General features: G+C 44.8%; 2 protein-coding genes across 3 annotated transcripts in view; one reads left to right on the top strand and one right to left on the bottom strand.

Moving 5' to 3' along the window:
• Positions 1–6,702, bottom strand: part of ATP23 (ATP23 metallopeptidase and ATP synthase assembly factor homolog) — a 71,382-nt gene extending 64,680 nt beyond the window's left edge. The window contains exons 1-2 of one of the 2 annotated variants that reach the window (XM_030216606.1): positions 6,396–6,483; positions 4,131–4,226 (exon numbers count right to left, since the gene is read on the bottom strand). In XM_030216606.1, the coding sequence (XP_030072466.1) occupies positions 4,131–4,167 (37 nt within the window). In that variant the 5' untranslated portion in view covers positions 4,168–4,226; positions 6,396–6,483. Of the gene's footprint in view, positions 1–4,130; positions 4,227–6,395 lie in introns of both variants that reach the window. The other variant, XM_030216605.1, reaches the window with a different exon arrangement.
• Positions 6,703–6,976: 274 nt separating this feature from the next.
• RPAP3 (RNA polymerase II associated protein 3) overlaps positions 6,977–16,119 on the top strand; it is a 126,280-nt gene continuing 117,137 nt past the window's right edge. The window contains 1 exon segment of the mRNA XM_030216402.1: positions 6,977–7,094. The gene's annotated coding sequence lies outside the window, so the exon portion shown is untranslated.

Here is a 16,119-nt window from a genome sequence, read left to right as displayed (position 1 = left end):
TCGGGACTCCACAAATACGTCTCTTATCGGGGAATCAAATTCTATTCGGTATCCTTCTCTGATCAGGTCCAAGACCCACTGATCTGAGGTAATCTTGATCCACTCCTCGAGAAAGAGGGAAAGACGTCCTTCTATAACATGAATCAAGGAGGGGCCGGCGCACCCTCATTGAGAGGGTCGCCCTTGAACTCCAGGTCTTGAGCCTACTGCTGCGGAACTTTTGTCCGAGCGAAAGGAGTTCCTCTGCTGAAAACCAGCCACGAGAAGTGGACCCAGCAGAATGCTCCGGGCGGTACCTTCTAGCTTCCCGGAAGCGAGGTCTATAAGAGGAGTGAACCGCCTGACCCTTGGAGGGAGGCCGCGGCCTATCCTCGGGTAAGCGCTGGGGTTTAGCATCTCCCAGGCCTTTCACAATTTTCTCCAACTCCTCACCAAACAGGAGAAGGCCTTGGGCAACTTCACCAACCTTTGCTTAGAGGCCATGTCCGCCGCCCAATGCCGTAGCCACAGAAGACGGCGAGCCACCACTGCTACAGCCATCTGTTTAGCCGAAGCTCTGACAATATCATAAAGGGCGTCAGCCAAAAAGGACAAGGCCGACTCCATTCGCGGAACCACTTCAGACAAGGGCTCCGCTCCATCACCGGGCTGTTCCAATGCCTGTTGCAACCATGCCAGGCAGGCTCCAGCAGCATAACAACTGCATGCAGATGCCCGAATAGTAAGACCAGCAATTTCAAAGGACCGTTTAAGTGCTGATTCCAGTCTACGGTCTTGCATGTCCTTCAGGGCAACACCTCCTTCAACCGGGAGGGTAGTTCTCTTTGTCACAGCTGTGACTAGGGCATCCACCTTAGGCATTGCAAAGCGAGCCAAATGCTCCACACTCAGAGGGTATAATTGCCCCATAGCCCTCAAAACTTTCAAAGATCCTTCGGGGTCAGCCCATTGAGCTGAAATAAGCTCTTGGATGGAGTCATGCAAAGGAAAGGCTCGAGAAGGCTTTTTGGTACTAGCCATCCTCGGATTTCCAGAGGAGGCCACGCCACTCCCAGGATCTTCAATAGAGAGGACCTGTAAGACAATCTGAAATAAGCGCTGGCAGTTCCTCATGGTGAAAAATCCTCACCGCGGACGGATCTGGATCCAGTGGCCCATCTGCACCTTCCTCTAGTTCCTCTGGCCACGAGGGCCTGCCAGACCCCTGAGAGTCACCACATCCCGACTGCGGGGGGGAAAAGGGGGGTGCGCCACTCTCTGAAGGGGAATTTACCCTTCTGCGCTTCTCTTGCGGCTAGTTATCAGGGAAAAACGCCTCAGAGGGCAATCCCAGGCCTGTATCCACCGGAGGGGCAGTAAGGGGGGCCGTAGAAAACCCCTGTGGCTGAGCTCTTTTAAGCATATATGCATTATGAAGCAATAATACAAAGTCAGGGGAGAAAAACTCGCCCTGGGCACCCGGTTCCAGTCCGGGGCTAGTAGCTCTTTGGCCAGCCTCAATTCAAGGGCCCCCTCCGGTCTCCAGACCCTCCGCCTCAGCGGGGGTCGCGCCATGTGGTGCTTTCAAAATGGCGCCCGCTGCCAGCTCCACCGAGCAGGAAGAATCATCGCTCGCCATGCTCGGGCCGGCTCTTACGCCTGAACAGCACGTTTTACAGAGCCCCGCTGCTGATCTGCGCTTGCCACACTTGGAACAGCGCTTAACACTCTCTGCAGCCATCGCCGAAAAACGGCGGAAAATTCAAAATGGCGGCTTTGCGCCAAAAACGTCCCGATCGCGGGCCCTCCCCGGAGGAATCAGAAAACACTCTTACCTCACTGGACTGAGTATACAAGCTCCGGTCATGCTGTAGAAACTGAAGAAAACCTCTCTCTCTTTTTTTTTTTTTTTTTACGCTGTGAGGAAAGTAGAGAAAACAGCAAAAGAGGCAATCAAATCAACTCCGGAGGTACTGAACAGTGGGAAAGGCAGGGAAAGGCGAACCAATGTGCCTGCATCCACCAAGTATAGAGCAGGGAAAAGTGAAACTAATGTGCTCACATCCACTGTGGGGATGGGTAAGGCAGGGAAAGGGCTAACCTATGTGCCTTTAAAGTGAAGCTGCTATAGCCTCTAACACCCCGGTTAACAAATGGCAAGCCAGGAGCCACCCCCAAGCAGATTTTTTAAGGAGCTTGATCAAGCTGCAACCACCCTGCTTGGGGAGATAGAGAATACTGAAGAGGCAGTGGAGCTAGCTGACCATGTGGCACTGTGAAATTTGAGTGCTCTCTATCGCCCCCTGCTGGTTGATGGACACAACCCAAACGTAATGGCTTCATCTGCTTGATGACAAGGAAACATAACTTTTTTTTCTTTGCTAAATTTAATGCATAAGTTACTATTTTTTAATTTTTAATCTGCTAAATCAGAAAATAAAAGTGTATATAGCAGGTGCAAATATTTGGACACCCCTACTGTTGATTCATTACTTTTTTTTTTTTTTAACTGAGTGCAAAACATTAGGGGGCTCTTTTATTAAAGCTTACTTAGCATGTATTAAATGCTATGGCTTCTCAACCTTTACTCCCAAATTGTATATAGTGTGATTTAAGTTGCGCACACAAATCCAGTCGCATTCTGGATTTGTGGATGTAACTTAATTGGCTTAACAAGCAAATTAAGGGTTCATAAATAGAATCTAGCCCTTAGTGTGCATAAAGATCTCTAGTGCACGCTAAGCTTTAATAAAAGAGCTCCTAAGAAATCCATAGCATTTAACACAGTTTCATTATCTAAAGCATGCAAAAGAAAACTTGACATGCCCCAAACGTTTTGGAACAAAGTTTTTTGGACTGATGAAATTGTTCTGTTTTGCCACAGCTACATGTTACTCAAAATACATTTGAAGAAAGAAAAGTTGAAGCATTTGAAGAAAAAGAATACCTTGCCAATGGTTATGATAGGATTTGAGTGGATAATAGGTGTTAAGTTAGCATACAATAGAATAACTGGAACAAGGGATGCTAAATTTAAGCCTCTGAACTAGGCTTTAGAAGAAATATTAAGTGAACTAACAGAAATGTTCCAGCCAACATCACTTGCTAGATGGGTGCAGATGATCAAACGTAAATGCAGGTGCTAGAGGCCATGTTTGCTCCCACCCGATGATCAGAGCCAACGAGCGTGTGTGTAATAACACATTCGCTAGCTCTCATCGCTAATTGCATGCAAACAAGGGCTTCTCGCATTCCTCCCTTATGGTCAGTGGGCAGCGCGCCAAACAAGGGTGCTACTCCCACTGCAAACTCTACATCAGCTTGGAGTTGGTGTTAGTGTTTGGCCACCAAGGGAGGAATGGGGTAGACCCTTAAAAGAGGTTTGACAGGTCCATCCCTCAAACAGTAAAGACACCTAGTGGTCCATTAGAATTGTGAAACTATAAGAAATTTCTATACTTATGCTAGTGTGTATGAGTCAATGTCTATGGTTCTCATGCCTTTCTATTTTATCCCTACACATATAAGAGTTCAGCTTACTAGTGCACTAACATTCACACATTGATCGCATACATTTTTCCAACACCAACAATTCAGCATGAGGCTAGATCTATTATGCTTTGGGGCTGTGTGCTAGCCAGTGTCACAGAAAATATTGTGTGGGAAGAAAAAATAAGTTCACTAAATATCAATATATCCTAGAAGCTAATGTCCCATGACATGCACTGTCAGGGACCAATGTAATAAGCCATGCTTTAGAACTGTGAGCTTAGTTTCAGAGTACACCCTGGAGGGCACATTTTACTTTTATTGCAATGGTAATTAGTGTGACATTAGTTTACTGCATTATGCACTGACAAACAAAAAAAAAAACCCCACACATGCCACCATGGGCACATGTTGCTGTTTTCTGTATTGGGGGGGGGGGGGAAGATTTTTTTTTCCTTTTCCTTTTCTGTGAATATATAAGCCAATTCTCTTTCATTATGCAATCTAGAACCTTCACATGAATTTACTCACTCACTGAAGGGGGGGGGGGGGGGGGGTAAAAATACTTTCCTCCGGGGCATCTGACATAGGGAGGCCCTTGAAACTAGGAAGACTCCAATGCTTCAGTAGCCCCCCCCCCCCATTGAACCAAAAATACCCACCTAGTTGCAGAAAGCTGTACAGTGATATCCTCCTCATATACTGTCATCTTGAAAAATGGTGACATCTGGCCCCTAGTAGTATGTTTTGAAGCACTCCTAGGATAAAGAAGGGCACTCCTTTATCTGGCACGCTGATCCTTAGCAATATATCAGAAGGTATGTCTAGGGTAGTGCTTCTCAACTGGTGTGCCTTTGGGAATCACTTGGTGTGCTGCAGATAAGCCACCGTCCACACCTCTATGATCCTCTCCAAATACAGGCACAAAAGTACCTCCTGATCTTGCACATAGGAAGAACATACTACCACACATAAGATGAGCTGTAGAAGCTTTTTCTCTCTCTGCTATGAAGCATTTTTTCTGAAAGAGGTCCCACCCCACTCAGAGGAATGGTGTCCCTGCTGCTGCAGGTGGTGCACTACTGCCTGACCAAAAGGAAGAGTCCCCTCTATGTTTACTTTGCTGTGCCTTTCCACCACCAAAAGCTGTTTGTAGGGAGGGCCTCCATCCCCATTAATGTGCTCTGCCTTCTCCATGCACAAACTGTTCAAAGCAAGTGCCTGCCTGCCACGTCTGATGACCATTTGCTCTTGCATTCAAATTTTTAGGGGTCTTTTTACTAAGCCGCGCTATAGGAGTGCTAACATTTTAGCACGCACTAACGCTACAGACACCCATAAGAATATATGGGGGTCTCTAGCATTTGAGCATGCTAAAAACTTAGCGTGCCTACAGTGTGACTTAGTAAATAGGGCCCCTAGATTTAGCAATAAAATAGACATTAAAAAAGTAACTGTGCAAAAAAATTAGTGCAGTTTTTTTTTTCTACATCAAGGACAACTTCAGTTTTGGCCTTTTAACGTGTGGCTTGCATGCCAACACCACACTACCTTTTAAGGCAGGGAGACTTTTTTTTTTACTGCAGATTTTCCACAAGAAAAATTTTTTATGCCCTTGGGGATAAGATTAGCAGGAAAATCAGAATTAAACTGCTAATGTAAAAGATAACATGGCATAACAGGTTGGTATCTCAGTACCTCAAGTCTTATTATTTTTGTTGATATATAATTTACCTCAACTTACTATATTAAAATCATACTAACACTTCTATTAAATAAAGCAACATTGAACCTGCAAAGAGAGGGGAAAATGTGGGATACAAATGCAGTAAAATAAAATAAATATGTGTGAGTAGCGCTCAGAACACCCTCATCATTCTAAACCTGGAATAAGATGGCTATTGGATGAAAATCAAAGAACACACTGCAACTATGATTAGTCATTCAAATAAAAATAAAAAAAATTCACTTATCTTCAACTTGTTTTCACAACTGTCCTATGTCTGTCTTGTGGAATGAGATATAAGACGACTGTGAAAACAAGCTGAAGACTGTGAGACTGATTACGAAGGACAGAGGTTTTACATTGGTTTCTCCATAGAAGCTGGGAGCTTCTTGTGCAAGTGCCATTTGAAGGATTTGTGGAGCTGAATTACATTTTGGAATTGGGGCGTTTGAATTATTTATGAATATGCATTGTATTTTCATCATGTGAAGAAAGGACAAGAATTTTTCATTCCTCCAAGATCAAAGGACTATGGGTTTTTTTTTGTGGGCGACTTGTTTTTTCTATTTGGACCAGCCTCTGCCGAGTTTTGCTTACCTGGAACAAGAATTTTTGAAAGTTTAGTCAACTATAAAGAAAAGAAAATTTTTTATTTGAATAACTGCAGGTGCTATACTTTTCATCCACTTGACATCTTGTTCCAGGTTTGGAATGATGAGGGTGTACTGAGTACTATTCACACATATTTAGTATAAGTGTTCGTTTAGTATGAGGTAAATTGTTTAACAACAAAAATAATAAATATTAGTAAAGTTACTTGTTGATGTAGAGTTTCATTCTGTGAGCCCATTTAAGAATACAAGTCTGCGAGAAGGAAGTCCCTAAACCCCATATCCTTTTACAACACACACCTATATATATATATATATATATATATATATATATTTTTTTTTTTTTTTTACACTGTTTACTACTGCACCTGCATGCGACATCAGAGACAGGGCTAGTGTTCAACATACTGGAGCATAGGGACAGAAATTCCGGAAGGGGCGCAAAACCCATCAATAGGCTGCGTCTCCTTCAACTTTAAGCAAGCTCAGAGGCCTGCTTGCAGTATAGGGACCCAGGGCAATTGCCCTTTTACAGCCTTCCACCCTACCGGAAGAGACATTTAAGCAGACTACCCAGCTCCCGCACCTACTTGTATCCAAGGCCACTCTGAGCATAAACTGACACTTATGGTTGAAAGTAAAGAGACTCTGCTTTAAAAAATTCTTCTTCCGAGACGCGTCATGCCTCTCTGGAAAGAGCTGGTAACCGTATTCTTCTTCATCCTGTTTCGTCTGGTCCATGAACTCGTCGTCCGAGTTACCCTTCAGCCAGGGCCAGCTCTGCCTACAGACCACTAAGGTGATGACAAGAAAGTCAAACGCTAGTCCCGGGCGCCGCGCCGGCACTACTACTATACTAACTAAAGGGCGGCACAGGCGCTGCCGCCACGCCGAGCCCTTGACGTCACTCGGGCCATATCTCTCCGCCCCTTGTCTTGCCCGCCCATACGCGCTGGTCCTCAACGTTTGTCCGCGCTCCCCCCCACCCCCCCCCCCCCCCCCCCCCGCCTTCTTTCCTCTAAACAAGGGTTAATTACCTTTTTTCCCCATTTTCAGTCAAATCTATTCTTCGCCTCTGAAGCCACGCCAGCGGTACTAAAAAGCTAAGTAGTAGTAGTAGTGCCTGCGGCCTGCACCGGGCCTACGGTATCGGGCCATCCCGCCCCCTTTTGACGTAATTTCCTCTTTGGGACGGGTCAGGGAACTTAACGGCGGTGCAGGCCGTTCTGCAGGGTAGTTTTTGTGTACAACTACTGCGACGAAGATTTGACTGAAAATGAGGAAAAAAGGTAACCGGGTGGGAAGGGGGAGGGATGATAGAGTTGTCAAGAGAGAGATTCATCTTTCAATAAAGCCAGTTAATCGTTTAACTTATTAGTGGAATATAACCACAGAGGCATGGTATGGTCGCATTTTCAACATGGTAATATTGTATAACCCAGTTAAGAAACAGGTTATTTTGAGTTAGTCTTCAGTGGGTTAAATTTGCTTTCCTTGTACCATCTGCTGGATGGTACAAGCAAACTTGGGTTCAGTTTGGCTTACATTTGAAAATTCAGTGAGACAATAGTGGAATTCAGTTATGTCATGGGAACAAGTAGATGGATTTGTGTGAAACATTTCACAAAGTTGAGATTAGCATATACACCCTACTGGATATTTAAAAGTCTGACCTATAATGATCTTCAGAAATCATAGTCATAAGTATAGACAGTTATTCAAATATTATCACATGCATACACCAGAACAGGCATCCAGACACACATTGTAAAAGTAAACAACAGCTTCTGATGCGATGGTAATTAGTGTGCCATTAGTTTACTGCATTATGCGTGTACTGACAAAAAAAACCCCACACATGCCACCTCAACTTGCTGCGCTCCTCCGGGGTCTTACTCCAGGGGCAGTGACGTGGAGGCGAGAGGAGGAGCGGCTGCAGAGCCGACAGCCAATGCCTGATGGCTGTCTGCGGTGCCGCGTTTCAGGTTTAAAAACATTTATGTTTTTTTTTTTTTAGCGGCCGTTGCTGCTCAACAGGAGCAGCGGCCGGACAGCGTTACCAGTGGTGGCTGTGGGTGGCGAGGGAGTTGATGTGCTTCGGGAGGGGGGGCAAGTGAGCGGCGCACTCATCTGATTCCCAGGCAGGGGGAGGAGTAGGGAAACATGCGGAATGACGTCAGCCTGGCTACGGAGCCTAGCTCAGCAACTCCAGGCGCCACGGACACAGGCAGCTACTTTAGAACGTTGGAGGTGAGAATTATTGTATAGGATAGTGATAGTCGATGTTCATAGGAATCTATGGGACCAAAAAAGTATAAAAGGTCTGCTACCAAAGCAGTGCCTTAGAGAGACAGAGAGAGAGAAGAAGAAGAGAGAAGACTCCAGACGGTTGTAGACGTGTCGTGAAGTGCTGTTCTACCATATAGTAACATAGTAGATGACGGCAGAAAAAGACCTGCACGGTCCATCCAGTCTGCCCAACAAGATAAACTCATATGTGCTACTTTTTGTGTATGCGTTACCTTGATTTGTATCTGCCATTTTCAGGGCACAGACCGTAGAAGTCTGCCCAGCACTAGCCCCGCCTCCCACCACCGGCTCTGCCACCCAATCTCAGCTAAGCTCCGGAGGATCCATTCCTTCTGAACAGGATTCCTTTATGTTTATCCCACGCATGTTTGAATTCTGTTACCGTTTTCTTTTCCACCACCTCCACCTGTGTGTCTGTATTTAGTGTCCCCCGATATTCAAATTTACTTCTGAACCCCTCACGCAAGTGATCCGTTCCACGATTCGATACAAAGGTCTTTTTTAAGACCATTTATAGACTATTCGCCAGTATTTCTTATTCTGGATCATCATTAGCTGTCTACTTTAGTATTTAGACTCCTGATGCAGGCCTTTTGACAACGGTTGTGTGGAGTCAAATATACTAATTAATAAAATTTGGGACTCCTGGTTTTGTGCACACTTTTCTGTTTGTTTCCCCCGATATTCATCCAGCAGTGGGCAGTGCTTTTAACGTCTGCCGCCACTGCTGAACCTGGATATTCAATGCTGGCCATATACGGTCGCTGGAATTAAACTCTGGAATTTGTTGCCAGAGAATGTAGTAAAAGCGGACAGCCTAGCAGGGTTCCAAAAAAGGCTTGAATGGCTTCCCAAAGGAAAAGCTCGTACATAAGTAATGCCACACTGGGAAAAGACCAAGGGTCCATCGAGCCCAGTATCCTGTCCACGACAGCGGCCAATCCAGGCCAAGGGCACCTGGCGAGCTTCCCAAACGTACAAACATTCTATACATGTTATTCCTGGAATTGTGGATTTTTCCCAAGTCCATTTAGTAGTGGTTTATGGACTTGTCCTTTAGGAAACCATCCAACTCCCCTTCAAACTCTGCCAAGCTAACCACCTTCACCACGCTCTCCGGCAACGAATTCCAGAGTTCAATTATGCGTTGGGTGAAGAAACCTTTCTCCGATTTGTTTTAAATTTATATGAATACCTTGGTTGCCTGTATTGTCTTTGGGTGAGATGCTGTTCCTAATAAACTATCTTATCATATCTACTGATTACGGGGTTTCTTTCTAATTAGGGAACCTGCTACTGCTCAGGCTGTGTAAAATCGTCATGAGCAGACACAAGGTTGGAGTAAGCAGCCATTCAGCTGTGTTTAAAATATGTTCTATTCAAGATCCTGCTTATATTACTCCAGATTCAAAGCGGGTTACAAAAAGGCATTAACACATGCTGTTAATTTATAAATTTTCTTAAATTAAAAATAATATATTACAATATTCATGTTTTAAAATTTTTTTTATTGAAGATTAAATAAATAGGCTGGGATTTGGGGCATGAAAAGTTTTACAAAACTGAGGTATAATCTTTCCAAGTTTATCAATAGTCTGCTCTGTTTGTAATAGGTGGAGCATCACAACCTTTGCCACCACTTCAAAAACTCTAGCTAATGGTTCATAGCTTGTGGCAGCGAAGAATTGTTTCCTAGTTACTAGTTGTTCCAAGGAGCATCTTACAGTGGCAATGCTTTTAGATCTCCTTCATGCTGGTGGTCTCATGAAGGACTTGCTTGTCAGTTCTGAAATTCTGGCAGTTCACTTATTATGCTGCTGTCCTAGGTGACTGTTTTGCTAGACCCAAGAGAAAGATGGGGAAGCTACAAACACTAGCATGGACAATTTTTGTCCTTGTGTTTCTTACTCGGTCTCTACTGCTGTCGCTAGATGCCACCATCCCTGCTTCTTAGACTTTGTGGTGAATTCAGAAGTATTTCCCATCACCCTTGTAAAGGTAGGGGCATATAAAGTCAGGTTTGTCCTGAGATAGAACCAAGCTATCCAGCTGGGATATGAATTGGAGACTTTTCAAATGACCTTTCTATGTGACCTTAGACTTGACAACCTGCTGTCAGACTTGCCAAATGATAATGTCTGACAAGATCAGTATTCCTTTTGGGAACTATTCGTATGCCATTACATTGTTTAATTGTATCAATCCTCTATGACCATAGTTAACCACATTGAACTAAATAATGTTATTTGGATAATGTGGGATATAAGCATCAAATAAATAAATACACATGCATTGGACATTGATTAAGGCCTGCCTTACATTGTCAATCAATTCATGGCTGTTGATGTAGCACAGATGATGGCCACCCAAGTAAATAAGGAATTGCCACTGTCAGAGGAGCATTATGACTTGTTTACAGCTCCCTTATTGGCAGCTTTATCCTGCTAATAGTAGTATTTTGAGACTACCATTTTGAACTTGGGCCAGAAATGGAGCAAGAAGGTTTCAGAATCACTCCTGTTTCACCACTAACCCTTGGTAATTGCTGGGGGGGGGGGGGGGGGGGGGGGGGGGGGGAGGATGCTGCTAGAGAGGATTTCTTTTCTAAATTTAGGTATTGGGCTTCAGTAACTGCATTGACACATAAACCCCCCTCATTCTATAACATGAGTGCCCAAATGAATGTGCTATTCCTTAGCGTAGCACAGATCAATCCAGAAATTTGTGGATTGCTGTCTGTCTACCAGCAGGTGGAGATAGAGAGCACTGAATTTCACTGCCTCTAACAGCCAGTACTGAGTGGAAAACACCTCAGTATTCCTCTATCTCCAGCAGGTGGAAGATATGTTTCCCACATCTCCTGATTTTGGAATTCCTGTGGCTGATTCTCCTGCGCCAGTGTTCTGGTGTCAATTGAGCGGCTCTCCGGGGCATACCTGGTGGTGCCGGGTCCCTTCCTGTAGAGTTCACGAGGTATACCTGGTGGTGCCGGGTCCATGCCCCTGGAGTTCTCGGGGGATTACCTGGTGGTGCTGGGTTCCTTCCCCTGGGGTTGTCTGGGAATATCTGGTGGTGCTAGGACCCCGTCCCCACCCCCACGCCTCTCTGCTGCTCCAATGTTTGGCTGGTCTCCGTCCTCTGTTAAAAACAAAATAAAACCCAGCAACACTGTGCTCTTTTCGGAGTGCCTAACGGGAGCTTCGGCCATCTGCATCTATGTTGGAGGACCTTGATTCTGCTGTTCTGCGGGATTTGGTGAGTACCATGGTGTGTACAGCAGTGAGTGTGGTGGCACCATCGGAGGCAGTGAAATGCTCCTCTGCATGCAAGACACGGAAAGCTCCCTTGGGACTATGTTCTGCTTGTGCCTCTCCGCGTCGACAGTTGTCTAGTGTTAAGGGAAGTTCGAGCTCCCCATCTTCAGGTGGTAGTCGCATCCCTGTACAGGGAGAACAGCTGCAGCCAGGGTTTTACCACTGCCTTCCCAAGCTTGTATGACAATTGACGGGGAGGTGGCCATTTTGGATTCCCATGCACATGTTTCCCATTCGCACCAGTTTGCTGGGCTGGGCTCAGGAACTTCTTTCTTGATCCGTGTGGTGATGTCTGCATCCAGTGACTCTTGGGCTACTGGGGAATACCCCTTCTCTCCTGAATTTGTCTTGCTGATGCACTAGGCTTTTATGATTAAGCAAAACCATCCTGTGGCGCCGCCCTGTGATGCCAAGCCTTTTAGATCCCCAGTACTAGTTGGCTTGCCCCCTCCGGGTGATGGGGTTCCCTCTTCTAAGAGATCTCGGACCTCTCAGGTGTTGGACTGGGAGCTGGACTCCTTTGTATCAGAGACACCTTCAGGAAGACCCCTCTCTCTGTCGATGGGGGCGTTAAGATCAGGGTGATTCCCTGGAGGAGGGTGAACTCTCTCGTGACATGGCGATGATCCCTCAGTGGCCCGCCTTTTTCGTAAAGAAGAGCTGCCGGCCTTGATTACTCGTGCCTTGGGGGTTTTGGATAGCTCTTCTCCGGCGCAGCAGCCTTGTTCTGCTTTCTCCTCCTTCATGTCAGGATCCAAGAGGCTTACATTCATGAGGCTATGCAAGACCTTCCCACAGCTCCACAAACCTTTTTCTAGGTGGTGGTGATGGCTGCAACCCTTCAGTGTCAGGGCATCTGAGTGCATCCATATCTGGATGACTGGCTTCATTTAAGCTTCTTCCTTCCAGTACAGCATGGAGGCAACCCGAGAAGTGGTGTCTCTCTCCTTTAGTTACTAAGCTGGGTGATCAACCTTGCCAAGAGCCAGTAGGTACCTTCTCATTCCCTGGAGTATCTTGAGGTTCTGTTCGACACTCGAGTTGGCAAGGTGTTTCTGCCCCTGTCCAGGATCGTGAAGTTGTCTCCTGGTGGACGAGCTCCTCATCCTTCCGACAGAAGGTAGCCTACTTCATCAGGACCCTGTGCCAATGGAGGATCCCTCCTTCTTTGGTCTTAGGGCCTGGCTCTTGAGTGGTCCAGGTTAAGGCATAAGGAGTACCCGGAGGATGTGATTGGATTGCTCTGAGTTGGTTCTGGAACTGCTTTCTCCTCCTTGTCATACCCGCTGCTGGCTTTTTCCCCTCATTCAGAGGAGGGAGACCTCCCCTGGTAGATAGTAGTCGGTGTGTACTGCTCTGCTATCGATATTCTGAGGAGTTTTCCACCGAGTACTGGCTCTTAGGGGGCACTGAATTTCACTGCTGTTTATCTCCACCTGCTGGTAGATGGACACAACCCACAAGTTTCTGGATTGATGTGTTGCTACTAAAGGAAAGAAAACTAGGTAAGGACTAATTTTACCTTTGCATGGTCAGATTATAGAATACTAGCATTTACACAGATTGATGTTACAGATTCACATGCTAAGTGCTAGTTGCGTGCTACAAAGTCTTTTATAGTTTATATATTTATTTAATTTTTTATATACTCTCTGAAAATCTTTACAAGCGGTATATATTCAGGTACAGTAGGCATTTTTCTGTCCCTGGAGAACTCACAATTTAAGTTTGTATCATCTGAGGTAGATTCAGTATATGGCACTCAAAAATCACATAACACAGTAAGTGACAGCAGATAAAGACCTGATGGTCCATCCAGTCTGCCCATTCTCAATTCAATATTAAAATCAACAATGATTGTCATATTATATTCTTGATTATGGTCTTTGTTTGTTGTTTCAGGGACATAGACCTTAGAAGTCTGCCCGGCTATTGGATTTCCGTCAAAGGCCACTCCAGCCCATCTGAATCTTTCTAGTCATTTGCAGGACACAGACTGTAAAAGTCTGCGTGGCAATGTTCTCGTGTTTCAAATTACTGGAGTTTCTGTTGAAGCTCCCTACAGTACATCCTAAGCCGGATTGCTATATGCAGAACTCAGACTGTACAAGCCAGCCCAACACCGGCCTTAGTTGATAGAGCCAAAGTGCTGAAAAAAATCGGAGCTCAATGCTATTTTTTTAATGGGCACTGAAAGATGAGTGCCCGTTATAGAATAGCATTGAGACCGATTTTGGCACACACATTTGGGTGCCAGGACTTATGCCCGATCGGCCCATGTACCTTCCATGACCATGCCCACTTTTGAGTTGCGCGCCATAGGATTTGGGTGCACATTGTTATAGAATAGCATGTAGGAAGATGTGCTCCCAAATCCAGATTTGTGCCAATTGGCTTAGAGGCATATTTTCAAAGCACTTTGGGAGGCTAAGTTCCATAGGTTTCTATGGAACTTTGGGAGGCTAAGTGCTTTGAAAATAAGCCTCTTAGTAGCCAATTTAGTTGGGCACCCAATTTTGGGCGCTGTATAGAATCTGGAGGTAGTGTGCAACTTGCATAGCTTAAAAATACAAGGGTGTGTTCACATACACGGAATGTGGCACCTCCCACAGTTACACACATGTTGTAGTTTCACTGTGGCAGGGATAAAAATCCTTGGTGAGAAATTAAGACAATATGTTTCTAGGCATTTAAATTAGAAGGTGGGGTTGGCATATAGAGACAGGTCACTTCCAGTGGTCATCCCCAGCTAAAAAGGTGTGGCATAGTAAAGAAAGCAATGAAAACAACAATCTTAGCAAATTATTTCTTACCAACACAACAGGAAGTGAGACCAAACAAAGAACTAAACAGCTACCAACAACATTAAAAAGGGCAGTGGTTCTCTCTCTGCTGAAGAAAAATAACCTTAACCATGACAAACTTGAAAGTTACAGGCCAGTATCCAACATCCCGTTTCTAGGGAAACTCATAGAATAAACAGTCTGCATTCAACTTAATGAATGGCTAGGAAAGAGTAACTGGTAGATTCATGTCAATCTGGATTCAGACCCGGTTATGGAACAGAAATGGTCCTCGTATCCCTGCTGGATGATCTTCACAGAAACTGAGACAAGGGATTTGCTTCGATGTTAGTACTGCTAGATTTCTCAGCTGCTTTTGACACTGTGGATCATGATACCTTGCTAGCACGACTGACAGAAACAGGTATCAATGGAACAGTACTTGCCTGGTTAAGATCCTATCTATCAGACAGGCAACAATCCATAATGTTTGGCAACAACTCATCACCACCATGGATACTGATCTGCGGGGTACCACAAGGATCGATACTGTCGCCTATTCTGTTCAATATCTAGCTCAAGCCACTAGCTGAGCTGATTTGGTCAATGGACACCCAGTTCTACATCTATGCGAATGATGTGCAGCTACTCATACCCATTGAACCTGACTTACCTACAGCCTTGAATAAACTGATTACCTGTCTAACATCAATTCAAGAATGGACTAAGCAACAAACTTTGCCTGAACCCAAGTAAAACCGAGCTTCTCTGGGTCCCTAACACAAGTGGATACATGACATCAAACTCCCTTTTGGGAAGTATGAACTCCCCCTCAAATCACAAGTCAGGAACCTTGGAATACAGCTAGATTCAACACTTACTCTGATTCCCCAAATCAAAGCAACCTTCAAGAGCTGCTTTTACTATTTGCAACAGCTATGCTGCCTCTCTCCTTACATCGAGAAGGTAAATCTTATCCCAGTTGTGCATGCCATGGTAAGATCAAGACTGGATTACTGCAATGCACTATACAATGGTCTGACTACAAAGGGCCTGCACCATCTCCAGTTGATTCAGAATCCTGCAGCAAGACTCATAGAAGGTTGCAAGCGATGTGACCACATCACACCATTTTTGCAAAAACTTCATTGGCTACCAGTACAATACAGGGCTAAATTGTAAACTCTGTCTGATCTTCAAGGCCCTGAAAGGAAATGGCCTTGAGTATCTAAAGAATAAGATGATCCTCCACACACCGCCAAGGACACTAAGGTCCTCCCAAGGACTTTCATTAACTACACCTTCTCCAAAAGACATTACATGATGTGATACCTGCAAGCGAGCCATCCCCAGAGTAGCCCCCACACTCTGAAAAGCACTACCTGAAAGGCTGCGCTTAACACAAGACTTATCTCTACTTCATTAAGCAGTTGAAAGCTTGGCTCTTCAACCAAGCCTTTAATGGAAGAAGTAACTAATTTGTTAGTCTCACACACACACAAGGAGTGACTCGGGCTGCACATACTGCAGCGAGACATGTTTATCCACTCCTCCATGTGCAACTTTCTTCAAATCAGTCTCCTTACTTTCTAATTCTTCCTACTTTCTTACCTATCTATATGTTACAACTTTGTCATACCCTCCACTAACAATTATAATGTTCTATTACGTATTGTGTTGACATTGCTAGTATACCATTCCATACTTTGTATTGTTTTGAATATTTTTACTGTTGTAATTGCCTATTGCTCGTGTTTGATCTATTCTTACTGTACACCGCTTTGAGTGAACTCCTTCAAAAAGGCGGTAAATAAATCCTAAATAAAAATAAATAAAGATGAGACTGTCACTGAAAAGTGATGACCACAAATGCTCACAGTGTAACCAACAAAGTTCATGATCTGCAA

This window comes from Microcaecilia unicolor, chromosome 10 (assembly GCF_901765095.1).
Source record: "Microcaecilia unicolor chromosome 10, aMicUni1.1, whole genome shotgun sequence".
Lineage (NCBI taxonomy): Eukaryota > Metazoa > Chordata > Amphibia > Gymnophiona > Siphonopidae > Microcaecilia > Microcaecilia unicolor.
This window is presented reverse-complemented; position numbering and strand designations above follow the sequence as displayed.